Source organism: Propithecus coquereli, unplaced genomic scaffold (assembly GCF_000956105.1).
Source record: "Propithecus coquereli isolate 6110/MARCELLA unplaced genomic scaffold, Pcoq_1.0 Scaffold157, whole genome shotgun sequence".
Lineage (NCBI taxonomy): Eukaryota > Metazoa > Chordata > Mammalia > Primates > Indriidae > Propithecus > Propithecus coquereli.
This window is the reverse complement of record NW_012140191.1, coordinates 3,815,245-3,835,654: the sequence shown is the minus strand read 5'-3', so window position 1 is coordinate 3,835,654 and position 20,410 is coordinate 3,815,245. Positions and strand designations below refer to the sequence as shown.

Below are 20,410 nucleotides of genomic sequence, written 5' to 3'. Positions count from 1 at the left end.
GGGGTAAGGACTAGGAAACACTTGTTAGAAGAAGCTTATGTTTGGCTCACGTACTTTGGAAAAACCTCTTGTAATTAATCCTTGAACTAGCCAGGGAACTGCGTGTGCTCCTGTTCCTAAGCACAATGGGCTTGTGTATGGAAACCATGACAACTCTTATTTTCTTCAGCAACTTAATATCCAATATGTCTCATGATTTTAATTCACTGCTTTAGTGTATATTAAGGTTTGACTGAAAGGATGAATCATATCTGGGAAAATTTTTCATATTCATTAAAGTGATTTTAATTAGTTTGTTTGTTTTAGCCTTTAGATAAGTGACTGGGGGGCAGGAATATGGAGGTGGGGTAGGAGGGAACAATTTTTCCACCTTGATTTCCTGGAATTCCATGTCCCTGATTTAGAGATCCAGAACAGAGGAGGGTAGTCAGCTGACCTCATGACAAAATAACCTGAAGCCCATAGAACTTTATGGGCTGCTGTTTATTGACAAGTAGTCTCTTTTCCTTGACATACTTCTAAGCAATCCTCCACCAAGACAAGTATCAGTGTCTTAAACCTTATAACAACCCCAGCATTCAGCAAATGGAACCACCTTCTCAAGAGGCTTCCTTCATAACTACCATGTTTGGAACTCTTGTGCTTCTCCCTGTCTAGGATTTGGTGGTATGCAAGCTGTAAGGCGTGTTGTTCATAGTTTAACTCAGAGAATGGCCATGCATCTCTCCTAGGCTTCTTGCCTTCTCCTCTGAAAACTTACGGTGATATCGACAAATATTTTTAGTAGGACCCAACTACACAGTAATCTATATAAACCATTTACTTTTGCTGTGTTACATCGATGAGAATCCCAGTAATAGAACATAATTTTAGCATAGATTCCCGAGAATGTACTTAGTTTTGACTTTGAGTAACGTGCATGGTTCCATATGCCCATGAATGGCAGCAGAGGGGGAAGTGTGAGGACACAGCTGTCACAGCATGTTCTTTACCTAGTAGGGGACAGGGCTGTCCTTCCAACTCCTGCTTTCAGAAAGGAGTACCTGCCGCGGATGACGGGAATGCCTGAAGTACCGACTCTCTTAACCCTCTGGCAGGGAGGCAGGGCCAGGGAGCCAGAACTCTCTGGGCTGTCATCCCCTCTGCCATGAACAGCCTCATTTATCTGTAAGTCATTTTTCATGTGTGCCATGGCATGAAAAATACTCTGAAGTCCTCTCGTAGGTATGTTAGGTGAATTAACACAAATATTAGACACACCTTTTTGAATCCTGTCTTACCAGGGAGAATGCCTCTCTGTAAACTCAGTGTTTCTCAAGATTCATTCAAGTGTATGATACCTTCATGATTTTTTCCATAGGCAAATGCTACCTACACCATTATTCACATATTCTTTTTCTTCAAACTGGCTAATTCTTTTCAAACTTAATTTTGTTTTGAAAGGGAATTAATATCACTGCTGGCAATGGAAAACCAGTATCACATGGCATAAAATGGAAGGTAACTATGAAAATAAATGTGCAATTGAGGTGAAAAAATTTTGTCCATGAACCACATCACATTTTCTCATATGCCGCCCCTGAAGGAAACACTATATTAACGTACAGTCCTCTCAGAAGCCAAATATGAACCATTCTATTTTTTTTCTCTCTAAAGTGGCTTTACTTCTAATATTCTAGTCTCTGAAGGATTTCAGTATTTCTGTAGGAGTTAACTATTAACAGTAGTTCTCTGCATGTAGATAGATGCCGGGGACTCTGTCCTTGCCCTGGATATCAGATGTAACTGCCCAAGTTGGAAGGTAGTGAAGAGAGACAATGCGACAAGAAGCGAGCTTGCCGTGACATGACATTCCTGTGGAGAGGGCACATGTCATTATTCCGTGGTTGGCTTCTGGGAGAGAATGCTAGAATATAAACAGGCAATTGGATTCCAGTTGCACTTTGTCATTAATTGGGCGTGAACTTGAACAAATGCTTTTTCCAATGTGGTCCTCCCTTTCTTCTGAAGGAAAAGAAAGTTATGATCCACATGGCTCTCACATCTCATCAATGCTTCTTCACCTCGCCTTTAGATTATTCAGAGTATAGCCGGGTCCACAATTCCTTATCTGCAGCTGAGAAGTCCCCAAAGCTTTGAAACGGAAAAGCGTTTTCAGAACTTATTTGGCAGAACTCCTGACCCTATCTCATGTGATAGTCAAATCTGATCTGAATGAACATGAATCTATCTATAGCCCTTATTCATTCCATTTAGTATGACTATTCATGTATTTTGCTGAAGAAATGTATTTGGTCATGGGGTGCTCCTCGAACTCTGCTGGTGGTATCACAGGGTATGCCTCCTGTTACCTTTACAAAATGTAAAAATTCCAAATTCTGCAAACTCATCTAGCTTCCAACAATTCTGGATAAAGGATTGTGAATATGTGTGTGTGTGTGTGTGTGTGTGTGTGTGTGTGTGTGTATTTTTGTATATATATGTGTATATATATAAAATCAACACTCACTTGACTAATATATATTTTGTGTCTGTAATTCTAGATATTGTGTTAGGCTGGGGAAGAAGTTGAGGAAAAAAAATCCAATTCAAAAGTGTTCACATTTTCATTGCAGGGTCAAGTTATCATAAATCAATAGATGAAGCCACTATGGCTGAGGTATACAGGGAGGTGACTGAGTGTAGGGTGGGCACTGAGCTTTGTCCAGGCCCTGGTGCTGTGGTAGCATGGGGAGGGTGTTCTCAGTGAACAAGAAGCATGAACTGAATCATAAACAAGTTGAATAAGAGCTCAGTTGGACGAGGTTAGGGGGATGTGAGGTAAAAGCAGATAGTGATGACGGTTGCTCTGCCAGACAGAAGGAAGAGCCGAGGGAGGTCATAAAGGTGTACCCTATTAACAGAACCGCAAGTAATCGAGGTATGGGCGATGCCCAGGTATGTAAGGACAGTGGCGGGGAGGGAGCTCGCTGCATGGACAGCACTGAGGGAACACATGCAGAGGAGGGGCACACGAGCTGTTCCCTCAGTTTTCTCCTAAAGATCTTGCTGGAAGCAGTGGGATATGGTGGAGGGTTGGCAGGGGAGGACTGAAGCAGGTCCCACATGTAGCTGTCAAGGGGGCAAAAGGTGAGTGTCTGGTCCAAGGCCTCTGTGGGCAAGCCCTGCAGGAAGGACTTATTTCTGGATGTTTGCATTGTATAGAGACATGCTTTTCAAAGCACTTTCTAGGGCATCCTTGTTTATCTGCATGTTAGCTTTGTGATGTGTGCTTTAAAGGTGGTGGAAAACCAAGGCCTGGCTGCTGAGGGGTTTACTCAGAGCCATATAGCAAATTAATAGCAGATATTGGTTGGTAAAGATAGGCTTGCCCCAAAGAAGAGAAAACTTTCAATTAGACATATGCCCAGGAAAAAAAACAATTGCATAAATCAGATGCACATGCCAAAAAGTTGTGGGGGAGTAGGTTATGAATAATGTTTCTGATTCCTTTCCTGTGGTCCCTTTGAGTCACACCAGCCGCCTTATATAGGAAGGCAAGGCCTGGCTCAGTCTGTTCCTTCCTTGACCACTATTTAAGAGCTCCTCTTCCCCTGCATTCCTGTATCATTTGTTGTTTGTACCACTCATTTGGCACTTGAAGTACTTTGTATTTTTAGTTACTTTCCCGAATTCATGCTGTCGTCCGTGCAGGCTCACGATTCGGCAGCTCGCTGCTCATTGGGTGCTGCCTTTAAAGGACTCAGGGTTCACTTTTTTTGCCTGGCTACCCTGATTGTTTGTCACTTTCTGGCAGAAATGAGGCACAGTTGTAAGTCAGTCACTCCCTACCTTGACAGCACATGTCACTTGACAGGCTAGCCTCCTCTGCCACCCGCCCCTGCTTCTCCTCCCACTCTCCTGCTACCCTGTGTGCCCTGTGTCAGCCACAAGGAGCGTCCCCCCATTGCTCCACTGTCTGAGGATTGTTTGTAAGTTCTTGTCTTTGCCCTCCCTCTGCCTGGACTACACTGTCTCCTTGGTATTTTCTCTTCCTTGTCCTCATTTGTGCTTTGTAAACTCCTTGTCTTTCTGTGTCTGCCCAGGCCCTAGTTCCTTCCTGGAAAGCTGCTTTGTGCTTCCATGGCACCGTTTATCCATGGTGCTCGGTAAGCCACACAGGTGATCCTCCTTGAGCCCTGCTAAGTACCACTATCTCATTCACCCTCTTCTCCTGGCTCCTACCTCTAATGTTAGTCCGTAATATTTTTTCTATTATTCCACTCCTCGTCACCGGCACCACGTCTTTTTCATTTTTGTATCCCTTCCGCCAGGCACGATCTCAGGCACACACAGTTGAAGGAATCAAAATGGTTATGGAGTCAACTTAGGAGCTAACAAGTGAAATCGGAATGGGAATTTCTAATCTACTTTTGCCTTTCAAAATATAAAGGGTGGGGTGAAAAAATTTTGAGATTCTTGTTGACAAGATTTCCATTATTGAAGGAAAAAAGAGAGGGACTTTTTCTGATCTTCCACTAGATTTTGATTTCCTTGAAAAACAAGAGCATGTCTTACACTGTTATCACCCTTGACATTTAATATGCATTTTTTACATAGTCGTTGCATAATGTACATTTGACTGATTGAAATAATGCTTTCCTTGATCAGAGGGCGATCCAAGTGACTGCTGGAGTTTAGTCCCAGCTTTATTTTATTTTGGAGAAGCATAGCCAGTGTCAGATGCAAACAGTCAATACTTGGCCAATAGTTGAAGAAAGAAAGGCTTGCCTAAGTCCCAGGCATAATCAGTTAAATGGTCTTTTTTTAAAAAAAAAATAAAACCTGGCCGGGCGCAGTGGCTCACGCCTGTAATCCTAGCACTCTGGGAGGCCGAGGCGGGCGGATTGTTTGAGTTCAGGAGTTTGAGACCAGCCTGAGCAAGAGCGAGACCCCGTCTCTACTAAAAATAGAAAGAAATTAATCGGACAACTAAAAATACATAGAAAAAATTAGCCGGGCATGGCGGTGCATGCCTGTAGTCTCAACTACTCGGGAGGCTGAGGCAGGAGGATTGCTTGAGCCCAGGAGTTTGAGATTGCCACGGCACTCTAGCCCGGGCAACACAGTGAGACAGACTCTGTCTCAAAAAAAAAAAAAAAAGTAAAACTTGACTGCTTTTGTTAAAACACGGGGGCATTTAATAAGATTAAAATACAGGAAATAGAAACAAGGGAAAACTTCAGCTCATGTAGTGAAATTCATTGTTGGGTGTCACCAGACCCATGTTTTGAAAATCTAGCCCATGCTTTATTTTCTTTTGCATGTATAGAAAAATCCAACTTTGTATTACTGTTCAAATTCACATAACCCTTCTCAAGCTCAACAGGCAAATTACCCCAAATAGCTGGCTGTTAGCCTAGATTTTTTTTTTTTTTTAACAATTAAGCCATGCTATTAAATGTGTTCTCTCTCAGAAAAATTAAGAGATAGCGAAGGGCACATCTCTTACTGTTTTCTATAAATTGCTTTGGCCCTCAGAAAAGGTATAAGTCACCTCTCTACGTCCACGTTCAGTTGTGTTTTAGGTGTTGTCTGTTAGTACTGAAAAGAACTAAAATATTTTTGTTTGAATGCTTTCTGGGATCCTTACAAGAGAAGTAGGTAGGACCTCTGTGATAAGGTGTTCCAAGTCTTCTGAAAGCAGCCGTTTATGCCCAATCTGTGCTGTGTATGATTTGCCAGGAAAGGTTTAATCCATTGACTGATACACATTACAAATGCAGTTACACAATGTAGATAAGTTATTTAGAATTAAGAAAGAATGTTAACTAGAAATTTTAAAAATATAGACCACTTTCCATTTTTAAAATAAACTCTTATTTAATTTGTGAAGTTTTAAAAAAATCTGTAGTATTTCTTGAACAGATGCACCTTATCATATTTAATCTTTGCAGAAATGGTTTGTATTTATATGGGATTTGGGAGAATGGATTTCCTCTGTTAAGTAATTTCTATGACAAAAGAAAAGCTTTTCGGGTGGCTTGTAGGAACTAGAAAAACTTTTAAATGATAATTTTTCTCACATCCTCTGTCTCCCCTACCAACCTCTTAGGTATTTAGGAATAGAAGAAAGTTATGTGGAGGAAGGAAAGAGGGCACTAAACCAAGTTATCTACTGACCTCATTGGTAAAGACTTTGAAGAGAGAAAGGAAATCATAGATATCTTGGTTTTATCTCTATAAGGGGAAGAATCAGTTTTCTAATTCCAAATGATGACGTTTTAAATTTTTTTATTTAAAATAAGGAATTGATGTAATTTTGCAGAAAAAACTAAAAAGACTTCCAAGCCATTGGAAATTATGCAGGGATAGAAGCTGAAATTAGCCACTTTCATATTTGCTTTGAGGTAAGGGAAGAGTTTCTCCATCTTTAGTCTCCTCTGCCTTCCTAAGTGGCTGTCCCCGCTACATTTTATTTTGTGCCAACAATCTGAGAGTAAATAATGGAGCCATCAAACAGAGGGCTGTGTCTGACAGAGGGTACCCAGTATACATAGAATGAATGATGAGGAAATCATTTTACATTATTTGCATCCCTCTTAATAGAAGGGATTATTTTTATCCCAGTGATTTTTTTTTGACAAAACAATTTCTTAACAAAATGGGGTATTTTGATGATAGTCTTGATTCATTTATTTGTCTCTAGCTCTGGTTTGTGGATGACTTTTTATTTCTATTTATAGTTTGAAACCACTAATTCATGTACTTTCTTTAGATGTCTTTTTTTTTTTTTTTTTGCAGTTTTTATGGTTTTATTTAAACACAAAATGTACACATACGCTGTCTGTTCATTTTCTTCACTGTGCAGCCTGGCATTGGGATTGGTGACTCTGATGGCCAACTGGGTGGCTCTTTCCACAATGGCTTTGTGGTTCTTGGAGGAAACATTATGAGCAATCTCTGCGCAGTAAGATTTGTTGCACATTCCAGCTCCTTGGCGTTGTGGACCAGAAACTTGCGGAAAGCACTGGGCAGCACGTGCTTTGTTTTCTTGTTGCTCCCATAACCAATGTTGAGCATCAAGATCTGGCCCTTGAATCTTCTCTGAACCCTGTTGTCAATACCTCTGGGTTTCCGCCAGTGACGCTTGATTTTTACATAGCTGTCTGACTGGTGCCGGGTAAACTTCTTGGTCCTCTTTTTGACGATCTTGGGCTTCACAAGGGGTCTGAGGGTGGCCATGATGCCGAATAGGAGATGGCTGCCACCTCCGTAGGCAGCGCCAAGAAGAGCTGTTTAGATGTCTTGTATCTTTTTAATCACCAAAGGAATTTTTATCCTAGGTCTCCAATGCCCCTGTTGGGCATTATAGAGCTATTAATATACACTATTGGAGTATTTTGTTAATAATTGTGATTACCTGAGAAGTTCTCACATGTTTTCTTCTAACAGTTATTCTTTCTCCAATTCCCAGCAGGGTGTATTTCTATTGCCTTGTTCTCCACTTATTTTAGGACCCACTTGTAGCTTCCAGAACTGCCATGAGGTGTGAGGAAGGTGATTAGTCCTTTTTTCTGTCACATTATAATCTGTGACACTCATCAATAAAACCTCAGGGGAACCTCCACTCTCTTGCTAACCCAACACAATTTGTGTGCAGGTATAGTGGAGGATTACAAGCCACCATTCTACGATGTGGTACCCAATGACCCAAGTTTTGAAGATATGAGGAAAGTAGTCTGTGTGGATCAACAGAGGCCAAACATACCCAACAGGTGGTTCTCAGACCCGGTAAGAGCACTGGTTTCTTAGTTTTAGAGCAATCTTCAGTTGTTTGCTACTTGCTTGCCCTTGAGTTTTACCTGGTATGGTATCTGAGTGATCTGCCCTGCATATGTGTTTTCTCTTCCTATTTTATGTAGCAGGGTCTTAGACCTAGTTGAGTAGGTACAGGTACTTCTTGCAGAAGCCATATCTGATAGATCTTGCTAATGAATGACAATATTCACAAGAAAAAAATTTCTATGATCGACCAGCTCCAGGAATCCAGAGACTTACTATTACTGCTACTAGCCCTAGAACTGCAGTGTCATGTTTAAACCTGGAGACTTTGAATGATGCTTCTTTTTTTTTTTTTTTTGAGACAGAGTCTCTCTCTGTTGCCCAGGCTAGAGTGCCGTGGCGTCAGCCTAGCTCACAGCAACCTCAAACTCCTGGGCTCAAGCGATCCTCCTGCCTCAGCCTCCCGATCAGCTGGGACTATAGGCATGCACCACCATGTCTGGCTAATTTTTTCTATATATATTTTTAGTTGTTTGGCTAATTTCTTTCTATTTATAGTAGAGATGGGGTCTCGCTCTTGCTCAGGCTGGTCTCGAACTCCTGAGCTCAAGCAATCCTCCCACTTCGGCCTCCCAGAGTGCTAGGATTACAGGCATGAGCCACTGCGCCCGGCCTGAATGATACTTTTAATTTCCTTTCCACTTCTGCATATCCGAAATCCCAAACACAAGCTCCTCAATGCTGAAGATCCTGTATTGCTACTCATAAGTAGTAGCAGATTTAAGACATTGAGAAATGACCGTGTTTGGAAATTTCAGTATTATCTCTAAGTCAGTATTACTGCTTTTAGCACCCACAAAATCATCAAGGGGTTCAACCTGGCCTATGTCATTTATGTGATAAAGTAAGTTGGTAATATCAGGAGTCCAAAGGACAGAGTTCATAAAACTCTAACAGTGGCTTCTTTATCAGTGGTTAAGGCCTTGATTATTGGTTTAGAGAAGATGACAATAACATCACTTCAACCACAAAAGACCTGCAGAGTTCTTCAAAACAATTGACATTACATCAGCCCAGCTGCCAGGGTCACCAAAAAGCCAATTAGTCCTTGTGTCATTTGTTCTTTCTCTCTTCAGACATTAACCTCTCTGGCCAAGCTGATGAAAGAATGCTGGTATCAGAATCCATCTGCAAGACTCACAGCTCTGCGTATCAAAAAGACTTTGACCAAAATTGATAATTCCCTAGACAAATTGAAAACTGACTGTTGACATTTTCATGGTGTCAAGAAGGAAGATTTGATGTTGTTGTTGTCCAGCTGGGACCTAATGCTGGCCTGGTTGTCAGAACAGAATCCATCTGTCTCCCTCCCCAAATGGCTGCTTCACTACGGCAGACATCTTACCCAGCCATGTGTTGGGGAGACACCAAAACCACCCTAACCTCGCTCAATGACTGTGAACCGGGCATTTCACGAACTGTTCACACTGCAGAGACTAATGTTGGACAGACACTGTTGCAAAGGTAGGGAACTGGAGGAACACAGAGAAATCCTAAAAGAGATCTGGGCATTAAGACAGTGGCTTTGCATATCTTTCACAAGTCTCCTAGACACTCCCCACGGGAAACTCAAGGAGGTGGCGAATTTTTAATCAGCAATATTGCCTGTGCTTCTCTTCTTTATTGCACTAGGAATTCTTTGCATTCCTTACTTGCACTGTTACTCTTAATTTTAAAGACCCAATTTGCCAAAATGTTGGCTGCGTACTCCACTGGTCTGTCTTTGAATAATAGGAATTCAATTTGGCAAAACAAAATGTAATGTCAGACTTTGCTGCATTTTACACATGTGCTGATGTTTACAATGATGCCGAACATTAGGAATTGTTTATACACAACTTTGCAAATTATTTATTACTTGTGCACTTAGCAGTTTTTACAAAACCGCTTCGTGCATATGTTAAAGCTTATTTTTATGTGGTCTTATGATTTTATTACCGAAATGTTTTTGACACTATACTCTGAAATGGACATTTTCTTTTATTATCAGTTAAATTCACATTTTAAGTGCTTCACATTTGTATGTGTGTAGACTGTAACTTTTTTTCAGTTCATATGCAGAACGTATTTAGCCATTACCCATGTGACACCACCGAATATATTACTGATTTAGAAGCAAAGATTTCAGTAGAATTTTAGTCCTGAACGCTGTGGGGAAAATGCATTTTCTTCAGAATTATCCATTATGTGCATTTAAACTCTGCCAGAAAAAAAATAACTATTTTGTTTTAATCTACTTTTTGTATTTAGTAGTTATTTGTATAAATTAAATAAACTGTTTTCAAGTCAAACAGTGAAATTGTTTTTCAATGTATAAAAAAGATCTGTATAATATTAAGCATTTTCTTGTGGGAGCAATAGAAACACAAAAGTAATTTGTAAATTGAATTTGCTTTTAAAGTCTAGTAATGAACTTGAGGGTACTCGAAGGATGTCTTACAGCTTGAGTTTGATATCAGGAAACTTGAGCTTTATTTGTTTATTCTTTTGGCTGTGAGTTTTTTCTCAGTTTCCACAACTTTAAAGTGAGGGTAACAGATCTCTCTGACTGCTTTTCTCGCAAGGGTTTGTGAGCATAAACGGGATGAGGGGGTCACGGTATCATTTGGTATAAGGAATTATGTGAGTGTAAAGCATCCCACCTTGCTGCTGGGAGAGTCCATTCTTGACATTTTTCACTTCTTGTGCACAACAGAATTAAAAAGGTAGGGATCAGAGTAGCCCATGAAGAGGAGTGAAAATTCTGGAATATCCTCCAGAAGTAAGTCAATAATTTCATTAGGATGCATTTACTTGGAGGGTATATATTAGAGTCACATTCAACTTTTTTGAAATTAAAAATTAAACTTTTAATTTTTGTTACACATAACATAAATTTTAATATCTTAATTTTTACTCATATGTAGTATTAAGTACATTGACATTCTTATGCTACCATCACCATCATCCACAGAACTCAACTTTTTTGAAATTAAAAATTAAACTTTTAATTTTTGTTACACATAACATAAATTTTAGTATCTTAATTTTTACTCATATGTAGTATTAAGTACATTGACATTCTTATGCTACCATCACCATCATCCACAGAACTCTTCATTTTGTAAAACTGAAACTCTGTATCTATTAACTATCCATTGTCCCCTCCCCGTAGACCCTGGCAACCCCCACTCTACTCTCTGTCTCTATGAGATTGGCTACTCTAAGTACCTCATATAAGTGGAATCACACAGAATTTGTCCTTTTTTGAGACGGGCAAATACTTAGCATAATGTCTTCAAGGTTCATCCGTGTTATAGCATGTGTCTGAATTTCCGACCTTTTTCAGGATGAATGATATTCCATGTATGTATACACAACCTTTTGTTTATCCATTCATCCACTGATGCACACTAGAGTTGCTTCCACCTTTCGGCTTTTGTGAATAATGCTGCCATGAACATAAGTGTACAAATGTCTGAGTTCTTGCTTTCATTTCTTTTGGGTATATACCCAGAAGTGGAATGGAGTCACATTTAACTTGTATTCAAGTATAACATATAAAAGTATACATATATAAAAGTGTGCAGCCTGATGAATTTTGATAATTTTTTTATAACTTGGTTACACCTATGGAATCAGCACCCAGATCAAGACGCAGAACATGCTAGAAGCTTCCCTCTTGCTCCCACCTCGTTCCCAACCCCCAAAGTAACTACTCTCCTGACTGCTAAGAGCACAGGTTTTATTCACTTCCTGTTGGACATCGTATAAATGGAATCATACAGGATGTGTGCACACAGGGGCGGAATCTTTGGGTGATAGGGTGTGGTGTATGCTCAACTTTAGTAGATATTACCAGACCATTTTCTAAAAAGGGTTGTCCAGCGTACATTCCATCAGCCATGTATGAGAGTCTAGTTGTTCTGCGTCTACAACAGTACTTAGTATTTTCTTCTTTTTCATTTTGGTCATTTTGGTGGGTCATGTTCTCATTTCAGCAAAACAAAAACAAAAGGATGAGAGTAAATGACACTGTGGCCATTCTCTGTGAGTATTCTGAAGAGCCTTGCTCCTGCCAGCCTGCTTCCGGTTCTGTCAGCCTCACCTTAGCCTGCCTTGCCAACCTTGGAAGGGGCAGTTCCTTGCAGTAGCAGCAGATGAATCCGGTTTGCAGTTGTTCTGATCTTTGCAGAAGCAGCTTTATTGTGCCCCCACACCTCAGAGGTACTGACCAGGGTCACCGCTCAAGGGGCCAGGTCCCAGCCACGCGGGGCCCTGTCTCTAAGCTCAGAGACACCGGCACCGGCCCAACGGCACTCCCTTCTCCAGCATCAGCTGTGTGGGTGCTTGCCTTTAAAACCTCCAAGTTCTAATAATCCCACCCTCTTCCCTTTGTTTCTCCAGCATTTGGGGTGTAGCTGCAGTAGTTGTTTCCTTGCTTTAATGTTGTGTTTTTGGCCTTTTTGATGACAGTTAATAACTTGTTATTCCTAGTCAACTATTCTCCCTACAAAAAAATAACAAAAACCTGGTGTGGTCTCTGTTTCCTGACTGGATTCAGACCAATTCAAGCATTATCCCGTTATCTCTTTCCTGATACTTTTTGAGGTAGCTAGAACAGATGTCACATCCCCAATTTACAGATCCGAAAACTGAGGCGGCAGTGAAGTGTGACTGTTGAGCTAATTAGTAACAGAACTGAAATCGGATCCTTAACGTTTTTAGTCAGCGCTCTCGCAGTTCCCTGACTCCCTGAATCCTCCTTCGTCTCCCAGATTATCTCCCTAGGAGGATTAAGGAAAGAAAGGTCATTTGGCCTGGCATTTATTGTTTTATTTCCTAATGTTTTTATATTCCACAGGAAGATCAAGTGACACATGTCCTGGACGTGCTTTTTTCTAGGATGTTAGCTCGCTCACAGACGGGCTGATCTTCCTGTCTCCTCTCACCCCTATCCCTAAATAAAGAATAGTCTCCCCACTTGAATTGGAATGCCCTGAAAGACCCTCTCAATCATTAGGGGTCTGTGTCATGTCTGAGAATGAGCATTTCTGTGGCCCCCACGCTTTCCTTCCAAAGCTTCCTGCCTGGTATTCTTTCTCTTTCAGGGACCCCCCGACACAGTACAGTCGTCCCCTGGTACAAGCAGGGGGTTGGTTCCAGGACCCCTGCCTATGCCCCAGTCTGCTCATCCTCAAGCCCACAGTCGGCCCTGTGGGACCCATGTATAGGAAAAGTTAGCCCTCCCTGTACGTGAGTTTTGCATACCAGGAATACTGTGTTTTCAATCACTTTTGCAGTGGACCCAAGCAGTTCAAACTTACGTTGTTAAAGGGACACCTGTATTTCAAAACTTTATTAATTCACATGTTTCAGGAAGTTTCCAACCACGGAAGACCTCTACTCTAGAGGGTTCTCTGCTGCACTCTCATTTTGACTTTTTCCACCCTAAATAACTTACCCTCCTCATACATCCCTTTCTTAATCAATCCAAAAGTCTGATGAGGTCACTAAAGTCACTCCAAAATTCCTGAGCTTTGACATCAAAGTGCGTCCATGATTCACTTCATTGAATAAATACTGAGTGCCAAGTACCAGAGAGGAGAGGCTTCCATCCTGTCCCTCCTCTCACGCTGCTGACCCTTTGTGTTTGGCTTTGTTAGAGCCCTTTTTTTTTTTTTTTTTTTTTTGAGACAGAGTCTCACTGTGTTGCCCGGGCTAGAGTGCCGTGGCGTCAGCCTAGCTAACAGCAACCTCAAACTCCTGAGGCTCAAGCGATCCTCCTGCCTCAGCCTCCCGAGTAGCTGGGACTACAGGCATGCACCACCATGCTCGGCTAATTTTTTCTATATATTTTTAGTTGTCCAATTAATTTCTTTCTATTTTTAGTAGAGACAGGGTCTCGCTCTTGCTCAGGCTGGTTTTGAACTCCTGAGCTCAAACAATCCGCCCACCTCTACCTCCCAGAGAGCTAGGATTACAGGCGTGAGCCACCGCGCCCGGCCGTGTTAGAGCCCTTTTTTATCTTGCCTGACCTTGTGTATTTTTTGGTGTAAGTTTCACCCACTAGATGGTTACTAATCACAATAATTACAATTGCTAATAGTTAATGGTTACTGAGTATTCACTACGTGCTGGGTCCTTTGCTCACTGTTGAACAGGCACTCCTCATAGGAACGCTAGCAGGTAGGCGCTACTATTTTTATTTCACAGTTAGAGAAACTGGGGCTTGTTGAGGTCATGACCGTGTCTATCCCACAACCAGAAAGCAGTAGAGCTGGGATTTGAAGCCAGGTAGATTGATTCCAGCACCTAGACTCTAATATACTATATGCTGCTGCTTATCACAAAAAAATTATACATCTTTTTCTGCTTTTTTGCATGAAAATGATGTCATTGACTTCTTTTAAGTAGAATATGCATACCGAATTGCTGTGTTCTGAGAAGTGAGAGGTTGGCTTCCGCCCCCCCAGCAAATGATCTTTTTCTTTTACTTAGTTTCAGTGTTTTTAGAAATGAATTCAGGATACAAATTTACATGGCCAGTATGAACTCAGTTATTGAAAAAATGACTAAAAAAAAAACTACGCAGTTATACCAAAATATTTAACATGATTATCTTTGAGTGATGCTGTCCCAGGTTATTTTTTCTTATTTTCTACGTTTTCCATCTTTCTAAAATAAGAATGTGTTTTGGAATATTGAAGGAATGGCAGTTTTGTGCTGGTTTGTGAGGTCAGGTCAGTCTGCTAATTACCAAGTGACTTAGGTGGCTAATAATTACTTCAGTGGATTTGTAATTTTCATCTTTTTCTAAATTATACATGTCAGTGTTTAAAAAGAGAAAGAGTTCTGCAAGGTTTATAACAAAAAGCAGCAACCCTCTACTATTTCCCACTTCTGTTTTCTCAATCCCCAGTGGCCAAAATTTTTTTATTTTTTATACTGATCTCTTTTGGTCTTTGTTTTTCAAAAATAGCATAATTACCCTTCTATTTCTTGTTTTAAGTTGTACCCATTATCTATTGACTTTTACTGTGGAAGATAAGGATGTAGCTCTTTTACCAGCATTTCCTCACCTTCTTCCTACTCACATATATACATCCTCCCTCTTTCCTCCTTATGTTCATTCTTAGACTCAACAGATATTTATTGAGCACCTACTACATGTCAAACACAGCTCTGATTGCCAAGAAAAAAGTAGCTAACAATAGACAAAAACCTCTTCCTTCATAAAGCTTTATAGAGTATAATTTTGGGTTAAGTCAATGTCCGCCGTTTGTTGTCACCAAGTAAATATTAATCCACCAATGAGTACATTTCCTTTCCTGTACAGCTTTTTGTTTTCCCTGAAGTCAATGATTTTCTTCGCTTTGCATTTGGTAAGTTTACAGTGCATTGCCATTAATTCCTGACCAAACACTCTGTCAAAGTATTAATCTCAACTCAGTCCATTCACATAAGGTAACCTACTGATATTTCTCATGAAGTATTCCTCATGGCATCTTCTGTCCTCTAAACCTGCTACTACTGTCCTCCTGTGACCTCCCTTCACAATTATCTTATGAATTCCCCTAGCTTATTCCTGTGTAGGAACCCTGGTTTCTAGCATCTTCCTTATCATTTACTCTCTTATTTTGTTGAATTATATCTTCTAGTAAGTTCCTTTGTGATCTTTCAGATCTGAAAATGTCTTAATTCTACCTTCACAACTAATTAAGAATTTGGTGGAACATAGAATTCTAGGTTGGACTTTTAGAATTTTGAAGGTATTGCTACATCATCTGGCTTTCTGTGTTGATGGTGACAAGTCTCAGATATTCTGATTGTCAGGTCCTTGTAAGTGACATTTTTTTCTCAGCAGAACTTTTAGGATTTTTTTTTTGTTTCCACAGTTCTCTTTATCTAGAGCTCTTGTTATTTAGGTATTGGACTTTCTGGGTTGATCTTCTAATTTTTGAAAAATCTCTTTTTCTCCTATTTTGCAGATCTTTATCTTTGCAGTAAAGCATAAACATTAAGAACATTGACTCTAGGAACAGATGGCATAATGATAATCCCAGTCCTGCTGCTACTTAGTAGCTATCTAACTTTGGGCAAGTCACTTTAGTTCTTTATTTTAGTTTCTTTCTTTGTAAAATAGGGGATAATATAATAATAGTACCCATCTCATAGATTCATTGTGAGGATTAGATGAGTTAATACCTATAAAGTGTTTAGAACATTGCCTGGCACATAGTAAATTCTCAAGAAATATTAGCTATTATTAATATTTCTTTGGTTTTACCTTCTACCATTTATACTGTTTTCATTTCTCAAGATTATACATTTAATAATATATATTATTTCATATTATTTTAATTCTTAACATTTTAATTTCCAAAAGTTGTGAAAGGACCTTTTTAAAGACTTTTATTCTTGTTGACTTTTATTGTTATTCTCATATCTCTCTGAGAATGTTATAGATTTTTTTAGTTATTTTTCTTCTTATTTTACTAATAATTGTCTTTATTTTTTTATTTCAGAATATTACGGGAGTACAAACGCTTTGGTTACATATATTGCCTTTGCACTACCAGAGTCTAAAGTTTTCTTTAACTCCTAGTTTCTGCTTTTTCAGGATTCTTTTTTTCTCCCTATTGTTTGTTTTAGTTTCTGTGTTTCTCATTAGAAGAATTCCTTAAATGTATGAAGATCCTTGGCTGTTTGCTCATATTTAAGAGTAAGACACTGGAAAGCTAATTGGAAGAAAGAATTCATTATTAACAATAATGTGTATCCATTCATATTGAAAAGTCTTCTGGATAATTTTTTTTCCCCTTTTGGCTAACTTGTTTAATTTAATCTAATTTGGTAATCATGCTTTTACCTGATAATGTGGCTGATGTATAGCTCACTCTAAGAATAGGAAAAGTATCAGCTCTGCCATGTTCTTGTTCACTTGCTGGCATTATTAGTATTGCATTTAACCTGCAGTTTCCTTGTATGAATCAATTGTCAATTTGTGAGAATTAATTTGGCAAGAAGTAGATACATAATTCACAAGTCCACTTCACTGAATAAACCTTAAAGGGCAACTTGTTTCAATACTTTGGAAGCAAACACCCTCAGTGGAGGAGTGCTCCTCTCTAACTGGGATATGGCACAGAAAGGCTACCAGTATTCAACCTGGATTAATATTAGCAATGCTTACAATCTTTTTCTAGATGTAAATTAAATAGGTATACACAGAAATTTCTTCCCACACTTCAGTGGGTCATCGTGTACACCTCTATGTTGTATGAGCCCCCAGTTTGCACTTTGGAGACTCCCTTTCTCATCCTCACTGGGTCAACTAACTCAGAACTCAGATAGCTGGGAGGCAATAGTCAGAAACCTAGCTGCTTGGCAGCATTCTTTGGTGCTAACGAACTAAAAATGTGGATTCTCTGATAAGAGCGCCACTTACATCATTCTAACTAGAGCGTAGGAGATTGTAATTTTTGACGTCATCTTAGTGATTCAGAGAAAGTGGTTGCCATCTACATTAATTTTGGGAACATTGGTAAGGAAAGAATACTAGACAGAATAAGGAAGTGTAAGTTCAGGTACCTCCCTGCCAGGTTACTTACCTGGGTAACACACTTTACTTCTTTCATGTCTGTATTCAGTAAGTGAAAAATTTGGATGAGAGATGATCTTCTAGTTCAAGGTCTTTCTCAGTGCTAACATTCCATTAATCACCCACATGATAGAAGGTAGGTTTTCTTTTTCCCTCAATGGGTTGAAAATTTTTTAATGGAATTAACATTAACATTTCTATTGCCCAAGACATTTGTAACAGAAGGTGATCTCTAGCCATACAGAAACTTAAAAATTGAGATTCGGAGAAAATAATCCCTAAGAGTTAACCAGTTGTGTCCGTCTGTAGTCAGAAATTGAACCTCAGTTGAATTTAGTGACATCAACCTTTCGTCGCCCAATGTAGATTTTTAAAAATTTCGATCAACAGACAATTCATTTATGCCAATACAACAGCATAAATTGACAGTATTGGTCAAGATAGTGACCAATTACTTTTGGGCAGGGCCCTGGATGAGCCACTTATATGGAAGGAATTCTAGACAGAAGGAAGAGCAAGTATAGAGACCCTTGGGCTTGTTAGAGGAACAGAAAATATAAGGGTGACTACAGTGAGGTTGAAATGCAGATGAGGTAGAATTAGGAAGAGCCCAGATAGTAATGGCAGGGAGTTTATACTTAGTGACTGGAAATAAGCTAGAAAACTATAGGAAGAAATTATATATCCAACTGGGTATTGATGCAGTATCGCTGAAGTTCAGTTTGGGGCCTGATAAATTCCACAGAAACTAATTGAAGCTTCATCTGCAGGAAGGGGGCTCTAAAATACAGAAATATGACATACTATCAATCTTTGAGTCTGAGTGACCCTTAACTGCCATGCCTCCCAATGGTAGACTTTTAAATCAAACAATCAAGAAGCCAGATATAACATAATCTCTGCAACCAATCCATCCATTTGCTCTGATTACTGTGATTGATAAAAAGCATCTGAAGAAATTGTACTCTTTGATGACCATGATGATTCAAAAAATTTTGTTCTCTCTTACTTATTTGTATCTTATATTTCATTGTATCTTATATTTCTTACAGTACAGCATTTGTATGAATTTTTCAGTTGGTTCTTAGAAGAACTACAGCTGAACTTCAAAGAGCGATAAAGGACTCAGTGAAGAACCATGAAGGGCTTCATCCCACTGTGGTTTGGTGGCCAGGGTCATGAAGTGCTTGCACGATCTCTGTATGGGCAACTGCCTGCAGGAAAGCAGCTGCCTTCTTGGGGTTTGATGATGGATTTTGATTACTTTCTTTAGTTTTTCTCTAGATTCAAGTTCCAGCTGTTGCAGACACAAGAGATGAATGTCTATTTGATCAAGAGGAAAGGAGTAAACTTCATTCTCTCTCATATTCTTGCTCCAACATCAATGCAAAATGCTTGTATCTCAAAGCCTTCATTAGCAAAGTATCTTCTTTTGAATAAATCTGTTCTTTTCCTGCCATTGGATCTATCTCTATAAAGACTCCAGCAAAAAAGTTCTGTAGGTATAAGCTAATGATATGCAAAGGTAAGTACATCTTAAGAAAAAGCACTAAATTTATTTTTTAGCTGTTATTTCGCAGAGAAAAAAAGGAAATTATGTTAGGTACAATTTATTATTGACCTCCTCCTGAGGAAGGGCAAAATTGATGTAGGGGCTAAGAATGTAATAAAAATTTAAAATGTGAACCCTGTGTGTAGACCAACATGTGAAATTAAAAGGATAAGAAGAATCAGTAGATATAAAACATATAACACATAAATGTTCTCTATTATAAGCATCCTTTAGTTAGAAAATGGAATATTTTCATATCATATGCTTTCCCCCCCTTTTTATTGTGGTAAAATACACATAGCAAAATTTACCATTTTGACTCTTTTTAAGTGGTATTAGGTACATTCACAATGTTATGTATGCAACCACCTCTATTATTTCCAGAACATTTTCCATCCCAAAGCGAAACTGTACCCATTAAACAATAATTTTCCATTCCCTCCTCCTCTTAGCCCCTGGTGACCACTGTTCTACTTTGTCTCTATGAATCTGACTACTCTAAGGACCTCATATAAGTGGAATCATTCAGCGTCTTTTTGTGACTGACTTATTTCTGTTAGCATAGTGTACTCAAGGTTCGTCCATGCTATAGCATATGTCAGAATTTCCTTCCTTTTTATGGCTGAACAATATTCCATTGTATGTGTATACTACATTTTGTTTATTCATTCTTCTGTGGATGGACATTTGGGCTATTTTCCCATTTTGGCTATTGTGAATAATGCTGACCCTAGACTTTATGTAGAGTACATTATATACATGTACAATTTGGTTCACATCACTTTCAACATTTTGTGTCTGAAGTTGTCTCTTGAATGGGGTATATTATCAATGTCACCTGATATAAAAGGATGTAAGTTCTGACTGGTCACATATGCTGAAGTAGAGCCTTGGTTAGGCTCAAAGGAGAGAAAGATACTTCAGTTGGGAGGTTGGTCATTGGGCAGGAAAATGGTCATAGTGTCCATTTATTGAGTACTCAGCACGTGGCAGGAACTGTGAGTGCATTTTATACTTTCTAATTTGATCTTCGTGAAGCCTCATAAGGGAACTTTTATCCTCTTTTACACATGAGGGAACAAATTCAGAGAGGTTAGGAACTTGCTGAAGATGATACTGCCAGTAAATGGTTGACTTGAGATTTGACTACTTGGGTCAGTTTTAGTCCAGATCCTGTGTGCATAAAAATGGTACTTTTCTGCCTATCAAAGAATGGTTTATTTGTCATTTTGTGACTTTTAGAACTCTGGGCAAGTCTGAAGGGAGCTATGAACAATCAGGGATTAGACTGAAGAAATTTCCTGCATGCAGGAAACAAGAATTATTTTTATTTATGATGAGTAGTTAATGTGATTCTGGCTATTTCTAGGGGTTGGGGAGACCCAAAGAAGCCCTCAGGACAAATCCTCATGAATGGATTTGTCTTTGCTTGTTTTCCCATGAAAAAACAC

General features: G+C 39.3%; 2 protein-coding genes across 2 annotated transcripts in view; one reads left to right on the top strand and one right to left on the bottom strand.

Annotated features, from left to right (window-relative positions):
- The window catches only part of ACVR1 (activin A receptor, type I), a 129,430-nt gene extending 119,318 nt beyond the window's left edge, over window positions 1-10,112 (top strand). Inside the window, exons 9-10 of the mRNA XM_012640783.1 lie at window positions 7,643-7,773; window positions 8,901-10,112. Coding sequence (XP_012496237.1) covers window positions 7,643-7,773; window positions 8,901-9,035 — 266 coding nt within the window. The 3' untranslated portion in view covers window positions 9,036-10,112. The remainder of the gene's footprint in view (window positions 1-7,642; window positions 7,774-8,900) is intronic.
- On the bottom strand, window positions 1,718-7,365 carry LOC105807381. The gene is given in 4 exon segments (XM_012640760.1): window positions 1,718-1,906; window positions 2,907-3,111; window positions 6,822-6,969; window positions 6,972-7,365. Coding segments are annotated over 4 exon segments (795 nt in total). The 5' UTR covers window positions 7,225-7,365.
- Window positions 10,113-20,410: the final 10,298 nt, after the last annotated feature.